General features: G+C 38.1%; 1 protein-coding gene across 1 annotated transcript in view; it reads left to right on the plus strand.

Annotated features, from left to right (window-relative positions):
* pds5b (PDS5 cohesin associated factor B) overlaps positions 1-26,073 on the plus strand; it is a 51,452-nt gene that overhangs the window by 7,572 nt on the left and 17,807 nt on the right. Inside the window, exons 2-11 of the mRNA XM_041801599.1 lie at positions 7,242-7,369; positions 9,301-9,504; positions 9,780-9,866; positions 16,225-16,322; positions 17,229-17,355; positions 18,829-18,909; positions 20,992-21,132; positions 22,017-22,132; positions 22,954-23,048; positions 23,286-23,431. Of these exons, the coding sequence (XP_041657533.1) occupies positions 7,262-7,369; positions 9,301-9,504; positions 9,780-9,866; positions 16,225-16,322; positions 17,229-17,355; positions 18,829-18,909; positions 20,992-21,132; positions 22,017-22,132; positions 22,954-23,048; positions 23,286-23,431 (1,203 nt within the window). The 5' untranslated portion in view covers positions 7,242-7,261. The remainder of the gene's footprint in view (positions 1-7,241; positions 7,370-9,300; positions 9,505-9,779; positions 9,867-16,224; positions 16,323-17,228; positions 17,356-18,828; positions 18,910-20,991; positions 21,133-22,016; positions 22,133-22,953; positions 23,049-23,285; positions 23,432-26,073) is intronic.

Genomic DNA, 26,073 nt, shown 5'->3' on the forward strand with positions numbered 1-26,073 from the left:
GTTGGGAGAATTTAATAAATTGTGCACGACTGCTGCAATCTCGCGCCAAAATTCAGCACCCGTTTAACTATCTTGGACGTAAAACAAGCGGGACATCGATTCATACGCAACTTCAGTGGATAAACTACTTGCAGTGGAGATCTCTCTCTCATGATACTGAGTCAAAGCACCCCAGCACACGTATAGGTTGTTTCCACTGAGCGGGCTGGCTCAGTTTGGTGCGGTACGGCACGCATTTTTTTGGCGTTTCCATAGAGAAAGGGTCCCAAAAACCGACCCGTACTGTCCCACTTTTCGGCACCCTTCCGTAGGGGTGCCAGTCTTACCTAACCATACCAAAAAGGTGGAGCTACACACACAACAATAGGGGGCTGCACTGACATCATGTCAGCGTGCGACTCAGCTGTGAGAAGTGGGCGAAAACGGGAGAAAATGGACTAATATCTGCCTAAATGGGAAATATTTGGACTCGACGGAGATCCAAACTGTTTCCTAGTCTATGGATATTGGCTTGTAAAACTTCAGGCTGCAGACTATTTCACAACGAGATCAGTGCACCCTGGATTTCTGACTTAATCTAGCTTGATTTTAACACCAGCTGAACTTTTACTTTATTTTCAATGCAGCGAATTCTCACAGTACAGCTCTTAACTTTCATATTTTGTCATATAAACTGTTATAGCCTAGATATATTCACATATTAACGTAGCGTTATGACTCAAACCGTCTCTGTACACGTATTCCATCAGCTGAGGATCTGTACTGACAGTGGTTAACATCATTAAAATGTAGTTATTTTTTAAAAAGCACTTTCAGCTGAAATAAAGCTATTTACTGCTTATTCCTGACGAATTTCTGTCATTCATCCTTTTTATAACTCTGCGGCTGGACCAGCAGACTTGTGTTGTCTGTGACTTCACACGCTAACTATTTTGGGGGTTTAGCGTACCAAACCATACCAAATCGAACTGAATCAAACCGGACTCCCTGATGGAAACACGACTGTGTTAGCCCAGCTCTGACATGGGGTGGAGGTGGGGCTCTCTGGGTAGCGAGCGTGTGGGTTTTCTCAGCTGTGGTCATAAAGTCACAAGGAACAAGCAGAAAACCGGGACTCAGAAATTTGATGTATTCATGTAAACAAGATACAATGCTGTGAAAAAGTATTTGCCCCCTTCCTGATTCCTGATGTTTTACATATTTATCACACTTAAATGTTTCGGATCATCAAACCAATTTTTATAACTCACAAAGACAACCCAAGTAAATACAAACGCAGTTTCTAAATGATCATTATATTTATTTAGAGAAAAAACACTTACTGTTATTGATATTATGTGTAAGATTACTCAAAGCTCCAATAAACTTTAAATAGTATTTCTAATTCAAAAACTGAAAAATATTTTAGAGGTCACATATTATGCAAAATACACTTCTTTAGGCTTTTTAAACAAAAATATGTGCCCCTTGCTTGCTCCCCCCAACAATTGACATAACATCGCCCACTGGCACTGAAAAAACAACCTGATATGAGTGTTCACAGTAAAAGCTCTCTTGTTAAACAACACAGACTTTAATTGTGAGAGAGTTGTGTGAAGTACCAAATTTATCACTGATTTCATGTTACTTTAGTAACAGCCACCGTGTTTATGATCAGCCTCGCTGCCACTGACTACAGCTGATTCTCTGGCCTTGCTACATGCCACAGCCTGCTTCTTTGAATCATCATGGACTTACAAAGCTTACATTTTAATGGTTGCTTTAACTGTTTTGTAATACAAGTCACTGCAGCCCTGGGCTAAAGATAAACTGTCTTGATTACCCGTCGTAGTAAAACTCCAGACAGGCTGACTTGAGACGCTGGTCAAAGCCGACACTCATTGCATGTTGCTGTTATCGACATCAAACTTAGGGAGGAGAGAACACACCTTTTGCCTCATTACTGTGCTTCACAATAATCACACAGACACAGAGGGGTGACGTTTAGGTTGCTAGCAGACTGCTCTTAAGTGTCGGAGGCTAGGCTTTCATTAAAAAGTAGTTAAAATCACAATATGTCCTGCTGCGATTCTCAAATCACAAAAGGTGCAATAGCCTATTTCTTTAACCTGAAATGTGTGTTAAATGCCAGTTTAAAACTTTATTTGCTGCAGGAATGTTAGGCATTATATGTCAGGCGGGGGAATCGCAATTAGATTATTTTCCAGCCGATCATTTACGTCAGTTGCCGTAAATGGAGCACAATTTACGACAGGCTGTAAACGCGCCAGTAACAACAAAGCGGCAGTAGCAACATTAGCTTTCTTGTGTTGAAAATCTCAGCGGTGTGGAAATACTTGCAGCATCTGTAACACGACCATTTCATGAGGTGGTAGCAGCAGAGCTTCATTTGATTCTACAAATTTGACGTGTCATTGCCTATCAAAACATGCAGCAGAATAGGGGGACTTCACTGTAGCAACAGGCAGCTTCACCGTAGCAACATACTCTGGACTTTCAGAGGAAAGACAAATACCCTCACGAGAGCAATAAGGCAAAACGATAACAGAAAAGGTGGTCAATTCATGGCGCTGGACAACCAGCCCATCTCCGTGGTGGAGAATTCGGGTTTTTGTTGTCTTCTTGAGCTTTTAGCCCCTTACTATGCCATGCCGCCTCGACATTACATTACTGACACTGCGTTACTGGAGCTGCACAACAAAATACGTGATAGCATACAAGAGAATTTAAAAAGGAATGGAAATTGCAACAATGTTCCAACATTTCCGTTCCAAAACGGGCCGAGTCTCCCATACTATCAGGTGTGAAAACGACCTTACAGTGTATGAAAAGTTCTGAAATGTATTCTGTTATGTTTACTATTGCTGATTATAAAATTATTATTTTCCTATTAAGGGTAAAGCAAACCTACACAGAACTCACCAATCCTGCATGCAGCCGAAGGCCAAACCCCTGCAGTCTAGTCCACCAGTTAGGCTCACAGCTTTGATTACATTAGTCCATTACCTGTGCGGATGCACGCTGGACCGGCTTCTGACAAGTTCATGACATGAAAGTCATTAGACCTTATTCAAGAAACTCTCCCACGTGATCATGGGGGGCAGAAAGCTCGTTTAGAGGCACATAATTTTAACCCCTGGTTGTCGGTGTTTTGAACTGTTATGCTGAAATTAGTCTCCTTAGTTGTGGAGGGTCACATTTGTCCGTTGCTGGGCCAACTTCTCTCTGACATGTACAACTCTGACAGGGTTGTTTTCAGCAAAATGTTCGCGCCAAGGCAAATCACATATTCTGGGTTGATTGTCTTCATGAGAAAATTTTAAATCCTGGCTTTTCAACAACACTGGGGTCATGTCTTTAGCGATGTGTTGTGTAACTGCTGCCATTATCTCAGCATCATCATGTGGTATACTCTAACAATTACCGTGTTTAGTTCAACATATTCCTTTTTAAAGCTGAACCACTGCCAGATAACAGATCCAGCGCTGTTTCTCATTGTCTGTCTCTGAATGCTCTCTGATTACATCGCAATATGTCCTGCTGCAATTTTCAAACCGCAGAAGATGCAGTACTTCTTTTACCCAAAATTTGTGTCAAAATACCAGTTTAAAACTTTTTGCAGCAGAGACATTACGCATTACATATCATGCAATCATTCAATCAAAGGCTGTGATGAGTATACTCGATATATCGCCCAGCTCTATATGTAGGCTCTTAATGTGGTTGAGGATTGAGATGCTGAGGCAGATATCCTTTTATGATATTCAGGGATGTCCCAATCACATGTATTGGATCGGGGCCGATACTAAGCATTTTTAATTGATCGGCAATTTGATCCAATCAGCCCAGCCAATCATTTACATCAGTTGCTGTAAATGGAGCAAAATTTACGACAGGCCGTAAACACGCCAGTAACAACAAAGCAGCAGTAGCAACATTAGCTTTCTTGTGTTAAAAATATCAGCGGTGTGGAAATACTTCAAACTTAGGAGCAAAAACAGTCCAATGACCACTTGCAGCATCTGTAACACAACCGTTTCACGAGGTGGTAGCAGCAGAGCTTCGTTTAACTCTACAAATTTGACCCGTCATTGCCTATCAAAACATGCAGCAGAATACAGGGACTTCACTGTAGCAACAGGCAGCTTCACCGAAGATACACATTCTGGTCTTTAAGAGAACAGACAAGTACCCTTAAGAGATGGATAAGGCAAAAAAGATAACAGAAAAGGCGTTGGACAACCAGCCCATCTCTGTGGTGGAGAATTTGGACCTACACTATCCCCTGCTGTTTCGACATTACATTACTGACACTACTTTATTGGAACTGTATAACTAAGTACATGATAGCATACTGGAGAAAAGCAGCTTCACTGCCGTTAGCTTCACTACAGACATTTGGAGCTATAATGTTTGCCCCATGTCACTGCTGAGTCTCACTGCACACTGGATTGAGTCCTCCACCTTCGTGTTAAAGCACGCAGTGTTACATGCACCCCACTTCCATTTTAAAGTAACAGTGGGTAAAGAAATAAAAGTGAGGGGGGGAAAAAGTGATGTAGCAGCTCTAGTTGCACTTTAGAAATTGCACTGAAATGAGAGTGCTTGTATTTGATATTTGGGTTTTATTGCACTGTTATTGTTTTGGTTCATGTCTCAGATTAAGCTGCTACATTATAATAGGGATTGTTGTTTTGAATCTGTATGATTCATATGTTTTTGATCCTATTCAAGTTAAACAAGTCAAGTTAGCTTCTAAAGCAGGGTACACACATAAAGATAATCGGGCTGTTTTGTCCCGATTTTCCAGCTTCCTGACCAAGGACGGCAAACGCCCAATTATCTTAGGTCTTATAAGATTATCCTATAAGATTATCCCGTGGTCTGAGGTGTGTTAAGAGTGAATTTGTCCCAATAATTGGCTCCCAAAACGGTCGGGGCCGACAATCGTAAATGTTAATCTTGTTCAATATTTAAGACCAAAAATCGTCGTGTGTGGGGCAAGCCGACAACTCCCGAGTCATGACTCCATGAATTGTGACGTGGAACGAAATGTAGCCAATCAAGAAGCAAGCTGACTGACAACAACCATAGACATTATATATGTATATAATGTTTATGACAACAACTCACCTCTAGCTCGCCCAGTAGATTATAAAGTCCGTGTTCGCGCTGTCTCCAGGATTTTCTCTACAGTCTTCTCTTTTTTTTTTTCTAGTTCATGATTTTTCTGTTGAAAGTAGTCCCAAGAACACCATCATTCCCTCTTGTATGTCCTCTTGCATGTTGCATGCTGTGTTTCCCGGTTGTTGCTATGTTTCCTCTTTGTTGATTTTGTTACATCATGTGTGATCACGCGAGATTTCTGGCTTGGAGGACGAGATTCTAGATCGGTGGTGGGACAGAATCATGATGTGTGTGTTGTGTTGAGATTATTGGAGCACACCACACACAGTACGATCAAAACTGTTCAATGCCTGATTTTTTATCTTCGTGTGGGGTCTCTAACAGATAAAAATCTCTAAAGATTTAGAAAATCCTTATGTGTGCACCCTACTTTAGTGGAATTTTAATCTTTAAAATTCATTTATTGAATTTATATGTTATTGTGACTATTGACTCTGTTACACCACCTTAAAGTGAAACTGAGGTTATTGAGTTCACTTTTTTGACTGCTCAGGTCATTCAGCTGACCACTTTAAGTGGATTTTGATTGTCTGATTGAATACTAAAAACTGCACTAAGTGAATATGTACATTTATTTGTTGACAGATAATTAAAGCGAAACAGCGCTAATACACCATTCTGAGCAGAAATGTGATTTTAATGTTTTTTACAACAATATTGGCTGTACTGAGTTAAATGGATTAAGTTTGAGATATCTAATAGTAACAATTGAAACTGTATTCTAGGTAATTATGAGTATTGGATCAGGACTCGGTATCAGCAGATATTCAGTATTAAAAAATCGGATCTGGATCGGAGGCCAAAAATGCTGGTCAGGACAACCCTAATATTATATACCCTATTGTTTGTGAGTGTGTTTGTGTGTCCATGGCCTGTTTTTAAAGCTCTTCATCATAGCAAAGCTGGCTAACATTTAGCTTTTTAAATAGTTATAATTTTGTGTTATATTAGCAACTCAGAGACCTTAAAGGACACATCTGTATTTTGGTTTTAAATAAAGGGACACCAATAAAAACCTTTTCTTTTTTCATCAGATTAATTGATGATTTAAATATTTGTTAGCTGCAACCCCAATTTCAATCATACAGTGACTGATGAAGCCTTTTGAATTGTGCATGATGATTTGAATATTTGAGGGTTATCTGATTAAAGCGACTGAGACATGACTTCTGAAAGCACTTTGAGTCAGTTATTCAATCTGTAGCCCTCTGATTGATTTGTTGCAAACCTCTCTCAGCCTGCTTTTCTCTCTTAGACTCAAATCTCCCGGGAGGAGCCCCTGACTTTGAGCCCTGCTGCTGTTACTAATGCACTGCTGTGTTCAATGTTTGTTTGGATCATTTTCAAACCCCACTGCAAAGTATCAAATCTTGAATCTATTTTAAAATTACACAGCCATTTCACCATGCAGGTTCTTTATTTATTCAGTGACTATTAGCCAGGCTTCAGGTTGTTTAACCGAGGATTTAGTAATGATGTAGGAGGTAAGATGAAGTCATTTTCCTAGTTTGATACAATTCTGCTTTTTTTTTTAATCGTTAATGAACTGTAAGGTGAGACAGGTCAGTGCAGTATCTATCACCAGAGCAGTTTAATGTGCAGCATTACTGATCCAGCCATGAAATAGAAAGTCAGAGCTCTTTTTACGTCATACAAATGCCCCAAACATGAACTGGCTGTAATCCTTGAGAGGCTGATGGCTGCGGTAATGGCATGTGGAGCACAAAAGGAGCAGCAGCTTGTGATGACAAGTCAGCTTGTCATCTGAATGTAGCAATTTCATCGTTCATTCAGCTTGTACATTGCTATTACTGTGCTGTGAATACCTTACTGAATATTTTAAAGGTCTCTTTTGCCGCCTTCTTTCAAGGCTTTGAGTATTGAAGAGATTCGTCTTGTGTTTCTTGGGTTGATAATACCCTTTTTGATTGTTTTTGTTTTTGTTGAGGTTTAGCCTTTCTTAAAGATTTGATGAATGTCTCTTCCTCTGTTCCCGTCTCATTTGTGTTTTGCTTTCTTTTAATTTATAACAAATATCTTTTTCTCCTCCCCAGGCAGTGAAGAGCTAAAGAGGATGGCTCACTCTAAAGCTCGAGTCACAGACGGGAAGGTGACCTACCCCCCGGGGGTCAAAGAAATCTCTGACAAAATCTCCAAAGAGGAAATGGTCCGCAGGCTCAAGGTCAGTGTCATTTTCCAATCCTGCAGCAGCTTCATCTTCTTTCTCAATCGGGCAGAAATGATTATGCCTCTCAGTATAATATTAGGCATAATTTCATAATTATTTCATTCAAATCAGATTTAATCAGATCAAGAGTTTCAGTATAACAATGTTAAAGTTTTTTGAGATTGAAGTGTTGATGTGTTTTTATAAGGAGAATAAGGAGAACTGTTTGGACGTCTACACAGTAGGGGTATAATGGTACCAGACTTTAAAACCTTGGTAAAGTTCTGCTAAAAATCTAATTAAATTAACATCCGTTTAAATACAGCCACAACAGGTACCCACTATCAGTTAGTTTCTTCTTTGCAGTTTTAATAAATTGCAAGCAAACTCCTGCACACGTATAAATTGCACACGATTTTTGGTTTGCAATGTTTTTTGCAGTTTGAACTTGAAATGGGACACAATTTTAGAATATTTGAAAAGCCATTTATTTACTGTAAAGTAGGGATGCACAATAATTATTGGTACCGATAGATTATCGGCCGATATTGCATATATTTTACATATTTTAATTATCCCAATAATAAAATATTAACCGATAAAACCCACCAATTAAAAAAAGGTGTTTGTGAATTACCATTTAAGATCTCAAAATCTGGTTTTGTCTATCTTGGAGTTCATGTTGCTGACACGTTAGTTAATCTTTATAAGAAGAATTTCTTTACTTTGCTTACACAAATTGAACATGATTTTGAGCAATGGCCCCTCCTTAATCTCTCAGTTGCAGCTGGAATTAACACTGTAAGAATGAATGCTCTTCCTCGTTTTTTCATATTTATTTCAGTGTGTACCAATATTTCTTCTGCTGTCTTTCTTTCGTAAGGTTGATACTCTTATTTTTGATTTTGTTTGGAATAAATGGTCACCTAGGTTGTGATGCCAGACCTTACAGAGACCCAAGACTCTGGGTGGCATGGCATTACCTTTCTTGCTATACTATTACTGGGCAGCAAACATCAGAAACTTGAACCCTTCTTACCCCCAGATGTGCATAAACACATCGAATAAACTTTTTTTTTTTTTTTTTTAAATCAACAATTGAAAAACAATTATCGATTATCAGTTATCGTCCATCAGGAGTAGTAAATTATCGGTTATCGGTATCGGTTCAAAAAATACTTATCGTGCATCACTACTGTAAAGGCACAGTGTCATTATGTATTCTCTCCCTGACTATGTACTTCTCTGCCCTTCATCACTACCGTGAGTAAGTGGAACTACACACTGCAAGGGCTAAAGTTGCTGTATCGTTGATCTCTGTTGCTTTGTTCCACACTTCTGTCATTTCTTTTTACGTCACATACTGCCCTCCTAGAAGCCCCCTTAACCACCCTCCACTTGGCATGAAAAGTCTCCCAGTGGAGATCAAGTTATTGACTTTTTTTCTCCAAACTATTGCTAGAGACTTTTAAAACCGTACTTTCCTTTTAATGGCGGTTCCTGTTAGTGCCTGTAGACTTATGAGTTTCAATTGTGATTATGATTTTAGCTCTCGCAATCATGAAAACAAGATACAAGAGATGTGCTCCTTTTGTCATGTGTAGTACACAGAGTTGACATCACCCCTTTAAAAGCATGATGAGTGCCTGCAACGTTGTACCTTAATGTGCTAAATGTTCGTATTTTAAGTGACGACATAAGCGTAGCTCACTCTGAGGCCGCTGAACCTGCGTTCTGTTTGGTGAGATCCATAGACTTGGAAATTGCTGTATCTGAAGCAGATTCACTCTCTGCAAACTCTTATGAATGACACTTTGTTAAAGATGTTATCGTTAAATGGTGTTTTGGGTGTAGTTTGGTTTAACAGGACAAATTAATTCCACAGATTGATGTAAACTTTGTCTTTGACTGACAGGACACTTAACCTTAGTCCTTGTTTCTTCCAGATGGTTGTAAAGACCTTCATGGACATGGATCAAGACTCTGAGGAAGAGAAGGAGCTGTACCTGAACCTGGCCCTCCACCTGGCCTCAGACTTCTTCCTCAAACACCCAGACAAAGATGTGCGTCTGCTGGTGGCCTGCTGCCTCGCAGACATATTCAGAATATATGCTCCAGAAGCACCCTATACATCTCCAGATAAGCTAAAGGTAAAGTAATGAAGACCGTGGATATTAAACAACTTTCTGCCGTACACTAAACACTACCTGCACATTTTTTAACTTCTAATTCAATCTGTATATTAGACAGTTTACAGACACACACAAAAAACATTTTTCTAATGTTTAGGCAATCATGTTCTTATCATTATGAAATTTTATACCAAAAGAGGCTTTGTTTTCCTCCCTTAGTCACACCTGGGATTTGCTAATAACTACATCTGTGCATTTAGAGGACTCACTGTGTTTTTGTCTCTCCTCTCCAGGACATTTTTATGTTCATCACAAGACAGCTGAAGGGATTGGAAGACACTAAAAGCGCTCAGTTTAACAGATACTTCTACCTGCTGGAGGTATGTCACTTAACAATATTATTTGCCTGATATTTGAGGTTTGTTTTTGATCAGGCTTCATGTATGAGAATGATCCATCATACTTAAATTTTACATAATTAGAACAAAGTAAAACATACCCTAATCCACTGATTACACTTGTGCTTGTGAGAGCTGGAACCCGCAATAGTACATACACTGTGAACTGGCTTTTTAGTGAAGCAGGAGGCAGTTTAACATTTTAAACAACAATTTGTTGAAGGAAAAATCCAGGGGAACAGTAATGTATTTATTTATGACAAAAGGGAATTTAATTTTCTGGTGGAAAACAAACTATCCAAGATGCTAAATATGATATGGATACTTGTTGTCATTTTATCTTTATGACTGTGATCTGAATACTGAAGGATAATATTTCAAGATTACTGAAGCCAGACATCTTACTGTTACTTTGGTGTGTAAACATTTATGTGTTTTCTTCTCTTCAGTCATGAAATCACTATTTCTTGTAAGGTTGATTTATTATTGTACCTCACATTATTGGCCCTTTATATTTGGCTGAGTGCTTATCAATCAGGAGCAAGAAGCTCTTTCCCCCTGTCTTTGTGCCTTTTTTGATGGAGTTATATTTTATTGAATAGTTTATAAATGTCTCAGAGATTCTTACTCACTCTATTTTTAACTTGAGTAGTGCTTAGAGTCTTCCTGCTCATTATTTACTAACAGTGTAAGCATCAGCTCTTGATTGATCTCATCTCTGAATTTCTTACAGTACTTAAACTCTGACGCTCTCAATACATTTTCCATATCTCATGTTTATTCATGAACTTGTTTTAGTGTTTACTATTAAATAAATGATGCTGGCAGTGAAAGTGTACAGGCTGTGGTGACAGAACGATGTGTGCTGTATCCTGTTCAGCAGAAGCTTATCTGAAACATATATCTTTATCTAAACATAATCTTGCAGTTCTGTCTTTTGTCTGTGAGAAACAGCAGCAAACTCTCAGTCCGACCTCGGTTTAACATCAACTTTTAAAATTAAGTTAGAAAAGGTTGTATGCCTTCTTTATTTTTCAGATTCTTTTATTAGACAATATTCCTCAGTCTTTCTTATCTGTCATGATTTTTTTAAAGAATTTTGGTGAAAGTGATTTTAATGCTTATTGCACCAGTAAGCTAACCTGGCTGAAAACTACTCAGAGACAGCGTTTGGGAAAGGGCAGAGCCTTTGAAAAAAAAAAAACTCAAAGGGTGATTGGATGAGTGTTCTGTCTCACATCTTTACGGGCCAATCAGAGCAACAAAACATGTGATGAAGCCGTTTCCGAGTTGCTACCCTACCGAAGGAGTAAACTCCGCAAACTGTGGCGACTGTAGACATGTCAGTACACAGCTTTTGTCATTTTTGAAAACAATTCAGTGCTGTTCTTTGTTCTTTTTTTAATGAAGAAATGTCATCAAGTTCTGATAAAACTGATGCTTTAGCAGCATCCACACTAATGTCTTCTACCATAATTGCACTGGCCTCTTGTTGCTGCTTGCATACGTCACGACTCCGCCGCGCCCAAAAGTACTGCCCCTCGTCGCTGATTGGTCCTGTCACTTTCTAACCGGGCCCAGTTGGTTCAAACGTGAGCTTTGCAAGATGGATTCCCAATAAGAAACACGGGCGTATCCATCTGCTTTGCAAGGTTACCAATCAGCCATTTCCTGAATCAAAGGGCAAGTTGGAGCTAATTGGTAGTAATGATCTTTAGTTTTCAGCTTGATTAATACACTTGATTAAAAAGCCAGTATTGTGAGCAAGGCATAATTAGATAATCAGAGGGAGATGAGAGATGAAGGGGATCCAATTTGCAGTTTTTATTATATTAATTGCATGAGAATTCATACGACAAGACAGTGAAATTGGCTACAAAGCTGTAATTGGTAATGCTGAAACCTTTACTAATCAAAACAGGTCCAGACAGACTTTCATTTTTATTTTGTAACAGGCAGCATAGGTAGTACTTACTGTCTTAGTTGATCCTACTGGAGTTAAATCTGCATAATAAAAATGAATAATTCGAGAAGCATTGCTCTTAATGATAAACCGTTAAACCTCATTTACTGAATCTTTGCTTCATTCTGTTTAACAGAGCTTGACAAACAAATTAATGATTGTTTTTAGCCATTCTGTTTTCAACGTTGCTATTTTCATGCAAGTAATCAAAATTTGTTTTCAGTGGTTGCATAAAATCACAGCAGAAAGCTCTTTACAGTAAAAAAGGAAAAAAAAAGAAAAAAGCATAAAAAATGTATCATCTGAAGGGCCAGAAAAATCCTTAGAAGTTGGTCAAAACTTGAAACAGAGCTTAAAGATGACAGATACTAAAGATGCCAGTAAATGCCATCATTTTCACTAGTTGTCACCAGAAAAACTTATTTTCTTACTACTTCAAAGTAGTAAAATGCTTTGTCCCAGCTGTAATGACTAGCAGGTCTAGTTAATGTCTATCACCATTCTGCTAAAGTACCCATCTATCTGGATGCAAACTAGCACAATGGACATGTGGCAGAGTGGCTGGGCTTTGATCTAGAAAACAGTAGGGGTGTACTAGTGTTTGTATTCATGGCGGTTTGGAGGTCACAGTCCGGTGCACATAGTCCCGCATCTGAGTTCTTTCTACAATGTATGGTCAAAATGGAGAAATGAGGCAATCACAGATTACAGTATTACCCAGGAATAAAGGGGCAGTAACACTCGTAACTGTTAGTTAACCGCTATTAAACTACCAACAAAGAAGAAACTTTACCTATGGTGCAGCAGCATAGGAGCAGCAAGATCAAAACCCGCTGGCTCCTTCCTCCTCTCGCCAACTTCTCCTGAAAAATGCTCATATTTTGGTCCTAACTTTTAGTCCAAGCTAGGGCTGGGTGATTATGGAAAAAATCCTAATCACGATTAATTGAACTCTTTTCCTCAATAACGGTTCATGAACAGTTATTCCACCCCCTGCCTCGGTTTGTGCTGTAAATATTTGTGAAACTTTAAAACAAATAACTGATATTTTGTATATTTTAGGGATGCATTGAAATGAAAATTCTTGGCCGAAGCTGAAAACCGAAAATAAGGAAACCCAGGCTGAAAATCGAAAACTGAAACACCGAAATAAATTATTATGCCAATTATTAGTACCATTGCATTTATGGCTATGACTGTGTACTAACCTCACTAAAATCAATTGCAGTTGCATAAATTAATATTAATGCTTCAAAGAATAAATCAATTACAAAATTATGTAAGTATTTATTAAGCACTGACATTCCAACAATGCACAATATAAAATAAAATAAAATACAAAATAAAATGTATAGCATGAACCCACTCATGTATACATTAAATTAGTGGTTCTCGACGTTTTATCAGTCATTAACCCTCTGTGAAGTATTTTTTCAGCCAAGTACCCCCTAAACAGCGCAAAGCTTTTTGGCCAAAAAGACATTAAAGAGTGCTGTGACAGCCGTCTGATTTATCAAACTTTGTGACCTATGAACTTTGAAATTACAAATATGAGATTTTGTATTTTTTTTTCCAAACATTTTAAATGTTATAAATGCATGACCAAATTCATGGCAAATCTTCGCATCACTAAATGTGGGAATTCAAATTGATGTAGTGAAAACTGTGAGTGGAAAGGCATAAAACCCAAAAGTGTGCAAAACTCTGCTCGGCTGCAGCGGTCTCTTTGGAACAATTTGGAAATAAAAACACAGAGCTAGAAGGAACTAAAAACCTGTAAATAATTAACTAATTATAAAAAAGACAGCTCAGTGCCCCTTTTTGGGATCATAATAAAGTTCTTTTCTCAAACTGAAATCATGAACTTAGTTATAGATCAGCATGTCTTCACAAAAAATAAACCATGAACCTTTTTATGAATGGTGTGCGACATTGCTGCAGATATTTTTTCAAAGTTTCACTCTGACGAACGCAAATGGTGGTGGTACCGATTTTTAAGGCAGAGGAAGAAAAACGTCCTCCTTTCCAACACTACCTGATGTTTGTCCTCTCCTCATATCTGTCTGTAGTCAGTGCTTGTGTTTTTGGCTCATGTAGCCTGGTAGAGAGGGAAACGGGCAGCAGGCAGCCCGACATGCCCATGTGAACGTAAATGCACTACTCACACAGCTGGAGCTGTTTCTAAACTAACGGGACTTTAGTCTAGTGAAAAATTCATTGTTCGCAGCACGAATGTGATTTTAGAATGTAATATACTCGCAAAATCGTGTCGCTCCTGACATGCAAAGGAAGGCGCTATTTTTCTTACATATCCGGAATATATTATAAAATCTCGCATACCCCCTGGAGTGCCTTTACGTACGCTTACCCCTATTTGAGAACCACTGATCCAAGCGCCTGCTGGCCGCAGTTTTTGCTTGTGTCATCACAACATTGTGTTTCAGCCTTGTTGTTTCAGTGATAAAAGTCTTTCAGCCGAAAACCGAAAATGCACTTTTGGGCTGTTTTCGGACAAAAATTCTGTGGCCGAATTTTCGGTACATCCCTAGTATATTTTAAAGTTGACTGCATCAATCTTGTGTACTTACAGGACAATATAATGCGGCTGAATCTATAAAATGCTGTTCTTTTTAAACAGTGTTTTGCCCTTGTAGTAATTAAACCAGAGAGGTGCTGATTCCAGTTTGACTGGCCATTTTCAAATGATTTTCCTGGTCTGAACTCCTGATAAAGTTTTAAGATTAACCAGATTTTCTTTCCTTAAAACCTGTCATTGACATCAGTTACTCACATTGACATGAATTACATTGAAGCATCAACAAGGATATTATACCAAAAACTACCACAGACTGTTTTGTTTTTAGAAAAACTTGCCTTTTTTCTGAAAAGTCACACACTTGATCATTTCAATCCTTTTAATGATCATATTCCTTGTTGCAATAATAAAAATAATATTTTAAGTTTTTATCTATTATTAAAAAACCTTTATCACCTAGGTTGATTATTTTAATCATAGCTTAATAAATGCCGTCTGTTTTATTAGTGTTTTCCAGAAAATTTGAACTAACATAAACTCTTCTTGCCTCCCCCCTGCCACCCCCCTCCTTTCTTCATAGGCTAGACAAACAGCAGCTCACCTGTTTCTCACCTGTTCTGCTTTCTTTCTCTCCCTAACTGTGTTTCTGCTTAAGTGTTATCATCAGTTGCCTTTTTAAATTAAATTACCTTTCAACATACGTCCTGGATGGGATGGTCTCACGTGACCGCCTCTCACGTAGTGTTCTTCTATGGTGCATTAATAGAGAGATTTACAAGGGGGCAAAACCAAAATAACTGACAAACAGGTTTATGTCGGTTATTAACTCTAAATGTCGGTTTTGGTTATTCTTCAATTAATCACCAAGCACTTTATTATCTTGCCTGAATCCGATATCAAATTAAGTTAGTGTGTTCTTTGCACCCTGCCAAACCTGGGGTCCCTGCTTTCTACAGCTGAGAGACAGAATAGCTGCAGATGCATTGTATTTTGACAGATGGAGAAATATCATGGATTTTGTATGTCTGATGAAAACTAGACTTACCTTTAGCCAGTTTTAGTCATCAAAGATCTGTTTTTGGCTAGTCTAATTTAAAATAACGGCTGTCAAGGAACATTTTTAGTCATAGTTTTAGTCAATGAAATTAACACTGGTTTCCATGAGCTGTTGTGTGGTCCTTCACTGAGGAATATGAGTCATGATTTTGCACAAGTAATACACACTTTAGCCAGTGTCCTGTATATATCACTTCATTATTCTCTGGAGATGTTAAACTATTAATTTATGTGTTTAGCATCTATTTAGTTTTTTTTTTTTTAATGTTTAATACACCACAGCCTGTACCAACTATCACTGATGGTTCTTCAGACGAGAAGGATCAAACTGTAAGCTACACTACTGTCAGCTTAAAAGTAATAAATTTGGGAAACCAAGAATTACGCCTGTAAATTTGGGACTGTATTTTCCTTTTTTACCAATGAACTGAACCAAATCATGCCCCAAAAACTGAAGTACCAAACCATGACCTCTGTGAACCATTTCACCCCTAGAAAACCGAGATGAACTTGTATGAAGGCTGTCTGGCTTAGCACAGCTAATGTCATCTGCACTCACCAGCCCATCATAACAGAAAATATAAATACTGTTTTCTTCCTTGTTTCTTTGGATTCTACATTTAAAGAGAAATTACTGTAATTGTTTGTTTATATGTATGTTTAAGTGTATGTCATTGGAAGTCAAACGGTGAGCAACCGTGCCTCCACCACTGCTCTTACCACACTCCTCTCCCGGTGCGTATTTGCAGTGACTCTAACATCCCACCTTCTCTCTTTTTGTTCAGAATATAGCATGGGTGAAGTCCTACAACATTTGCTTCGAGCTTGAAGACAGCAATGAAATATTCACCCAGCTTTACAGAACGCTCTTCCAGGTCATCAAGTAAGTCTTTTTTTTTTTTTGTTAAAGTCAGCATCAGTGTAAGAGGTAATTTTTAGGTGATCCTAGACCAACTCTTATCTTCCCAGCATTCCTGCCTCTTGCTTCTTAATTTGCAACAGCAATTCTGCAGCGACAGAAACTAGCTCCTGTAGCCCTCTGTAACACCACAGTTTGTCTCTACGGCTACGTCCTGAACCAGCAAAGTAGCAGTCCAGTTGTTTCTCTTTGATTGCCCGCCCTCGCTCTCCCTCTCCTTCTCACCCCGCTCTCAATTTCACTCTGCTCAACACAACCTTGAGGGCTGAATTCTGCAGCACAGAGCTTGGCTCTTTGCCATTGGTACAAAATAGTGGATGAGTGTGTCAAGGTTGTGCCAGCACAATGCTGGTTTATTTTAAAGGAGGACTCTAAAAGATCTCGGTTTTTCATTTGAAAGGCTAGCAGAGAGATGGGCAGTGTAGGGGGATACAGCCATTATGTTTGTGTGTGCGTGTGACACTCAGTGAATTTGAACGTAATGAGACTTGTAATGCCTGGCAGCATCCACAACAGCAATCACTGTGATACAAATCTAGGTAATAAGCTTTACCTCCTGCAGTCTTGCAGATCATTAGGAGGCAGTACACCCAGCCTCCTAGGGTTAGGTCTCAAATTGGGAGGTACATCAGGTAAAAACATAAATCTCTACTAAATTCATGGTGCCTGCAAAGTAAATCTAATCCATGATGCAGATTCAGCTTCATGAGATAAGTCTGAAATGAACACACTTTGTAAAGTACTTTGCAATCTCTTAAAACCCAGTCTATTCAATTTGCTGCCATATTCAAGTGTGTTTGTGCTAAAAGGTTTTTTGAAATGCAATAATGGCATCTGTGATCTTTAATATTTCTTTCTTTGTTTCCCTAGCAATGGCCACAACCAGAAGGTGCACATGCATATGGTGGACCTAATGAGCTCCATCATCTGTGAGGGAGACACAGTATCCCAGGAGCTCTTAGACACTGTGCTGGTGAACTTGGTGCCCGCTCACAAGGTTTGTACACCGAAGATCACACACCTGAATATACACACATAGATATTCCACTATAACTGCTAATAGAAGTAAAAATGCCTCTGAAATGGTCTTGAGTGTGCTCATTTTATCTATTGACTGTGGCCAATGTCATTTTCTATTCTCTGTAATTCAGTGAGACCCCTGCAGGTGACAAGAGGTAGTGCATCGTAATACTTTGTAAAGAAATGTATATGGACAGCTCTGCCAGCTCCAAGCTAGAGCTTAGATCAGGCCCAAAAAGATCCAGCCAAACCTAACCAACCCTGTAAATTTTCTCTCCAAGGCAATCCCTTTATCTGAATTTATGCAACCAAACTGAATTTTAAATCAGATTTTTTTATCTCTAAAGGCTGACTGTTAAAATACAGTTTTACAGAACTAATTTAAGTTTTTTGAATGACAGGAGGCTGCTCAGAAGAGATCTCGGAGTGCATCATGAAAGCGTGTTAAATAAAATAATGCTGTGTTCATTTGGATCACAAAAATCACAGAATTAAACATCTATAACCAACACTGATGTTACACTGACAGACTAGAAAGGTGAGGCAGGTGAGATAAGGAAACCCCAGGTGGGCTTATAATGAATACTAATAATAATCAACTTTATTTGTATATCACCTTTAAAAACAGAAGTTTGCAAAGTGCTTTGACAAATAGCAGAATCACAGTGAACATCAATATATCATGTATTGATCATTGGAAGGAATGGTTGGTACATTATAAAAACTAAACATGGTAAAGAGAACAGTAGAAGAGCATAGGAAAGGTGGGGAAGAGCAGTTGTGCATAATTGTTATATATATATGTATATTGTTATTGTATATGACTGTTGCATATATACATAGACATACATATCTGGTTATATTTACAAATATACACATACATCTGTACACATACCCTTACATCATTGTATGTGGATAACTGTATAGCTGCCATTGTTTTTTATACACAGCTTTATACACAATATTGATGGAGATGTTATCTGAATTCTCACATATAGAAATATTTATATACATATACTCATACACAGATATCTACATACACACTTATACCCACCCAGAAAAATTCTTATTATTATTATTAGATTATTATTGCCTCCATGTTTGTGATAATCAGCTAAGTAAGGCGCATATAGACATGGCCTATGTGAAAGTTTGACCATTTCTAATTAACACATTAGTAAGGATTCAGACATGCAGACATCAATGCTAGCTTTTTGGAGGTAGTGAATCTAACCTCTACTTCAGGTATCCTGATGGGATCCTTGGATCAGAGGGAAACAAGGATGAATGGACTATAGCCAGTATTTTTATTAAATTATACTATTATATTAACACTTTGTAGTTTTTGCTTCCTATACAATTGTCTTTACTGTCTTCATTTCTTTCTAACACTGTTGAAACATATTTTGTGCTGCTGTTTTACTCAACAATTATTTTTCTCTCTTTATAGAACTTGAACAAACAAGCCTATGACTTGGCTAAAGCTCTTCTGAAGAGAACCGCCCAGGCCATTGAACCCTACATCACCAATGTGAGATACTTTCTCTTACACACTTAATGTTTAAAGTTTTATATGCACATTACACCTTGATTATTAATTTGCATTAACACAGACCAGTGCACAGTAATAAAGGACTTTTACTTCAAGAGTTATACATGAAGCTGAGTACTATGACGCTGGGAAGTTTGTCTCCTGTTGCCTGACGCAGTGACTGTAAAGCTTACATTTAGAGAGTATTTGAATGAGGGTTAGACATGTAAAAATCTACACGTACATATATGTTTCAACTGCATAAACTTCATGTGTGATGATGACTTTGAGAAACAATCATATTAGATTTGTATAATACAAGTATCTTAAACTTAGATACAATACTAGTGAAAAGACATTTAGATTTATAGAACCACAAGTTTCAGCATCACTGCAACAAAAAGAAGTCCAACAAGGCACCCAGTTGTGGGTAATATCTCTTGTTTAATTATCCTGGGTAATTTATGTTTAATTACAGAAATTACACACCTGCACACAGTCTAAGTTGTACTAATACAATGAAGATGTTTTGCATTCTCTCGCTCTTCCTGTTGTTCAGAGACATAAAAATAACTTTGTGTCTGTACGAGAAGCCCAAAGGACTTTAGAAACATGTTTCTTTTATTACACATGTGCAGACCCATTAATCTAATTCAAGGGCTGTCAAGATTCATCAAAGAATAGCTATCATCCACAGTTAGTGCACTAGTATTTTCAAATCCCATGCTTTATTTTTGCCTTCAACAAATTTTGGTTTAGCCATTGTAATGTCTCCCTGTAGCCGTAGTGATGTAAAAAAAACTCCACCATTGATCCTCAGTGTCATATTTCATATTTAAAACTTACAGAGAGCTCAGTAGACAAGTCAGAAGTCATGAGCACCTTGTGTTATCAAGCATTTACCTTTTAAGGTTCATGTATGTCCTTTTCAGTGCATAAAACGTTCATTTTTCTGTGGTTAAGTTCATGTTAAAATCTTCAGTTTACCTATAAAAGCAGGCCTGTATCATAACTGGAAGTCAGGTACCCGTAGTTTAAGATGGTAGAAAAATCTAAAATGACACAGAAACAGATTGAAATGCAAAAAAAAGGAATTTGAGAAATGGATAGAAAGGGTGTGATTAATTGTGATGTACTATAGAAATCCTGAGATTAATTTCAGGTAAGAATCTTTATCTTTTGGCAGCTCTACTTTGTTTGTAAAGCACCTGTCTATAACCAGAGTTATCTCATGACACTTCACAAACAGTGCAGGCTGAGACCATACTCTGTTATAATATTTATAAAGAAAGACCTGACGTTAATCCATCATGAGCTCAGCACTAAGCAACATTTAGCAAAGTTTCAGTGGCAAGGAAAGTCTTCCCTTTACTGGGCAGGAACCCTAAATAGAACTAGACTCATGCTGAACTATTTTCTGCTGAAGCAGTTTTGGGGTTGAAGTGGGGAAGAAGGAGAGCAGAGCAAGAAAGAAGAGGGAAATTAAGAAAAACCAGAGAGAGGCAGGTAAGGTTAGAAAAAAAGGGGAGATGTAGAAAAAGAGCACACTGCAGATTTGGGTTGTAAAATGAGTAAAAATCTGTCTTTTCAATAGCTGAGCAACTTTTGGCACTATTTATTATCAATAAAGTGAGATTGGATCTTTTCAGAGTGTAGTTTTGAACAGTACCAGAAATATTACAACCATACTGGACATTGAGACAAGCAGAAGAACACTGCACACACCCAAAGTTTCACACTGAATAAATGCAACATTGTTGATCAGGACTTAAAGGGAGCTGCTGAAATAGACCTTAAAGGGTAAGATTATAGATTGCCCTGTTGCAGGAGTCAGGTCCATGCAAAACTCTAGTGATAGTGAAGCTGCTTGAGTTTTGATGTCATGACAGAGGAGACAAAAGAAAACATGAGATGTCATTAAAAAGAAGAGTCCTGACATCAGATTTGAGCAAATCCTACACACCTGTTATATGTACGACTCATGCAGATCCTCAAGTATACCATTAAAGGACCAGGACCATATTGAATTTACATTTGGATGAGTAATTAGAAGCTGTTTTCTTACTCTGTGCTCTTCATCAGTTCTTCAACCAGGTGCTGATGCTGGGAAAGACGTCTGTCAGCGATCTGTCTGAACACGTTTTTGACCTGATCTTGGAGCTTTACAACATTGACAGCCACTTGCTGCTCTCAGTGCTGCCACAGCTGGAGTTTAAACTCAAGGTAACAAAAATCTTCAAGTTACTCAAAAAAACCAAACTGCTTGTTTTTTTAGCTTAAGGTCCCAAATGGAGCCTTTATTTTGCTATTATGGTCGTTTTGTGTACACACTAGTGTACCAATTAGACTGATGATACACAAGACATGATAGCGAAGATAATGATGATTAGTTAAATTTAATATAAACAGCACCTGCAGTAATGGAAACAGCAGCAAATCTTGTGTTTAGATTGGCACTGTGAGTTCATCCACACAACAGACTAAAATCCTGTTTTCTGACCTATTACCACAGAATTGCACATTTTCGCTCTCTCTGCAGGTTTGTTGATTCATATTAGAAATATGAAGCATTCAGCCAGTCAGCATAATGTTGCCTCTGCAGCGTCTCATAAAGGCATCCTGCTGATGGATAACGCTCATTAACTGTTCAGAGGGAGCGTAGATCACCGCTGTCTCCTCAAAATAATAGCTGCGATAAAATCTATCCCTCTAGGACTTCACACACACACACACACACACACACACACACTCACTGTTTCTCTCTGTTTTTGATGCTCACTCAGTTTTTCTCCAACCCTCACTCTTTTTTATCTTTCTCTCTTCTTGCTTGTTTTCCCTCTGCATCTCTCCTTCTCTTGCCCTCCCCTCTTTCTTACTCTTGTCTTCCTTTGTCTTTATTCTGTTGTCTCTGCTGTTTCCTGTCTTTGAAGCTAATTTAAAACAAGATTAATACCAAACAAACTGCTGTTTTTGTGTGCACCATGAACTGCACTAATGTTGCCAGCGTAGTTAAAGTAAATGACTTGGCCTGTCCGTTCATTGAGCACAGCCAAACTCTGTGCATCATTTCTCTCTCTGTTTTTCTCTCCCTCCCTCTGTCTCTGCAGAGTAATGATAATGATGAGAGGCTGCAGGTGGTGAAGCTGCTCGCTAAGATGTTTGGGGCCAAGGACTCTGAGCTGGCTGCGCAGAACAAACCTCTCTGGCAGTGCTACCTGGGCAGGTAATGTTTTAGAGTCTGTAGCATTGTAGCACTGATGCCTACAAGAACAAACTCGCACATCTGTCACTTATCTGCTTTTTGTTGAGTTTTTCAAAATGCAATATAGTATAATAGTTTATTTTAGCTGTAACTGTAGTCACATTGTCATTGCATTTGTGTCGGTTATTTCCCATCTCTTCGTTTCTAGACACAGAAGCATGTTTCCTTGATTTAAACCTGTATGATACCTATGAAAAGTGACAAACCACCTGCAGAAGGCGTAACCTGCCTAGCAGGATGAATTAAAGGCCGTTTACATTTTTCAAACCATCATGAGTGACTTGATCTGGATCATTCATACCAGTGTTTGTGGTCTCAAGTTTCCACCTCTTAAAAAAATGAAGATTACATATCACTGAAGGACCTTTGTTGCATTAGTAAGTTTTCTGTCAGGCCTCCTGAGACAAAGCGTGTTCACAAATACATACTTAACTGCTGGAGAGGGCTGAAACTGCATAGCTTAATAACTCATCTCCTGATTGTTTTCAGAACTGATTTTTAATCCAGTGGTTCTCAACTGGTGTAGCTTGAGGACCTGCCTCTGCCTTGTTAATGACAAACTGACCCCAAAGTCTGAAAATTTAACAAAACCTACAACTGAAAAAGAAACACGACAAAACAAACACATTTCAGTAAAGCTCCTGTAATAATGTGTACATTTTTGGCAACGTTTCTGTGATTCTGAGGAATTACCCTGTTATATTCCTGCCTGGATGATTTTGTTGTTTGGGGTATTGCTTTGCAGACTAGCGAACATTAAAGGCATTGTTTATTCCCTAAAGGTTCAATGACATCCATGTGCCTATCAGACTGGAGTGTGTGAAGTTTGCCAGTCATTGCCTCATGAACCATCCAGACCTGGCTAAAGACCTCACAGGTAAATCAGCTGAAATTTTTCTCTTCATGTGACTAAAAACTTATGACCAAGTAACCAAAAGCTTTAAATATTAAGTTATGACCACAAATAAGACCATTATTGTACATTACTACCTATATTATTCTTTTGCATTGTGTATTTTAGTAGAGACAAATAGAGTTTTTTCTGAGTATTTTTTCTGATTGAGAGGTGATCTCTTCTCACATATCTCTTATTTGTTTCTGTTTTCTTTCCCAGAATTCTTGAGGGTCAGATCACATGACCCAGAAGAGGCAATTCGCCATGATGTTATTGTCTCTATAGTAACTGCTGCCAAGAAAGACTTATCTCTAGTCAACGATGCTTTACTTAATTTTGTTAAGGAGAGGACCTTGGACAAAAGAGTGAGTCTCAACAATCTTTTAATATTTACTTTGTGTTTTATACAGTTTGTTGTACGGTAAAGCATGCATAAAGTCAAAAAATGTCTCCCTCCCCTAATATCAGTCATTATCATAATTACACTGCGCCAATTTATCGCCATGAAAATGGAGTCACTATTCCTGTTTGGCCTCAGGATGAATCCATATGAATCCTTAATTGAGACATGTTAAGATTAAAATGTTTTGAGTTTGCCTGTCAGCTCCATGTTCATTTAAATTCAAGGCATTTAACACAAGTGTCTGTCTACATGAAGGACATGGATGTTGAAAGTGTAGTGGTGCTTAGGAAATGTTGATGCAAACATGCAGTTTGCCATCTTTCATCTTTGCTGACAAATGATTTCACTTTGATAACTCTGGACATCCCTGTCTTCTTAATGCGTACATTAGCCTTGCTGCATTTGGGATTGTCTCATCCTCTTTTTGGCCAAAGTGGTTGAAGTGGCCGCAGCATTTCCTCACCACTAATGTTTGTGGCCTTCTTTTTTTACTTTATTTGGAGTTATGTAGAATTCTTTATATTTACCACAAACATTAGTGACACAACCTACTGAGTGATCCATCTTTTCCTGTTTTACAGTGTGGATATAAAGTAGAGCAAAACAGTCAAATACGCGGTTCTTTTCCTGGAAAATCAAGCAAAATGAGATACACAGTCGTTTTGATTGAGATGTCTATGTAAATAAAAAAGGTTGTCTAGGGGGGAAAATGAATTCCACTTTACCCAGAGTTCCTCATTTGGTTTTCTGCAGTCAAAGCAAGAAGGTGACTCAACACATTATAAAGACACAGATTATACCAGTTCTCTGTTGATGGGTTGTCTGGTTTAAGCCACTTTTGATTACTTTCTTCTTGGTAGCAATACCTGGTAAACCAAACATGTATTTCATTAAGTTCTTTTGGATGTCTCTAAAAGTGCCGCATACATTTTTTGATTCTCTCCATGAGGTTGATTCTGTAATCTTTCGTTGAGATTAGCGTTATTTAGTCCTGGCTTCCTCAGAAATGGAAATATGACTTTACTTTCCCATTTTTATTTTTGGTGATTGGTATGCTCTAGTTTTACCTCCTCAAGATAATCCTGAAATTATTTCAAGACCAGAATCTGTGGCCCCATTTTCAACTACAGCTCCTGTTACTTTATGTTGTTGCTTCCAGTTTATACAGTTTTGAAGTTTTAATTTTTTTACAGTCATATGTCCAGCCCACATGGGCTTATATGACTTACAGAGTCCACAGTAGTTCTTTCATTGTTAAGAACAGAAGAGGAGAATGGAGACGGAAGATTTTTTAATTAAATAAACTCTCGTTTTCTTTTCAGGCTTTAAAAGGAAACCTACATGCTAAGACAAGTACATCTTAGTGGATAGATAATTCACTAGATACCTGTTCTTTGTGAAAATTTGAAGTTAAAAACTCACCAGAATGCCGCAGTGTTTTAGTCCGCTAAGTAGTGTGACATCATGGGGCTTCAGCGCTCCTCTGCCTGTACTATTTCTATGCATTTGTCGCTTATCAGATCATTATATTATGAACCTGATCCACTGTTAGAGAAACAATAATCCTGAAGCCCTTACTCTCTGTGTAAATTAAATTAACTGTAGAAATATAGTCATAGAGGCAAAATGGGGTGAGTGGAGCTGATATAGTTTATATTAGCGCCTGTGGAGAGAGGGAGCCTACCTGGGTGAGCAGTCCTGACCTTTGTTCCCCCTGCACCTTTTTTTTTTTTTATTTTTTTTATTTTGGCAGATACATTCTTACATATTGTCTCACATGATTACAGCTGTACTACTGTTAAATCCACACCACATTTTTTGAGACATTCCATTCTCCAGTTATCCAAATGTTGCCCTTCCAAAGTATTTTTTTAAAACATTTTTTTAAACAATGTAGCATAGTTAACTATATATAGTCGAACATGGGAAGCTCTTCAGTCCATGGTTCATCAGACATCTATGGTAAGGAAAACAACCACCTATACATATATACACATACACATATATCTGCATGTATTCCTACTCCGCATACATATCCACATACATGCGTATATAAGACAAGATCAAACAGAAACTTACATATACATGGTGACTTTTTGATGTCCATATCTACATTTCATATTGTGTCAAGCATCTAAATCCTTTATTGCGTCAACCTCACTTCAAACATATTGTTGAGTTAATTAAAATCTGATCGAATTGGTTTGATATATTCAGTCCCCCCTGCAGCTTTAAGAACTGTTATCCACACCTGGTCAGATCCTCATCATATACCAAAGTCTCAGTGATCACCTGAACGCTTAATATGCTAATAAACACAGAGGCCCATTAACCCCTTTAATAGACTTTGAAAATAGGAAATAATTAAGACTTTCCACAGCACAACCTGTGTTTGTGGTCCTTAAAGCTGTATAGATGTTAGGCCAGAACTGCTCACCCAGATAGACTCTCACTCTCTTTCTCTGGTCAGGCATTAATACAGACACTATAATATCAGCTCTACTCACTCTTTTACCTCTATGCCTATATTCACTTTGATTTACACTGAGAGTAATGTCTTCAAGATTTTCATTTCACTAACAGTGCTATTAGTTCATAATATAA

Source organism: Cheilinus undulatus, linkage group 12, assembly GCF_018320785.1.
Source record: "Cheilinus undulatus linkage group 12, ASM1832078v1, whole genome shotgun sequence".
NCBI lineage: Eukaryota > Metazoa > Chordata > Actinopteri > Labriformes > Labridae > Cheilinus > Cheilinus undulatus.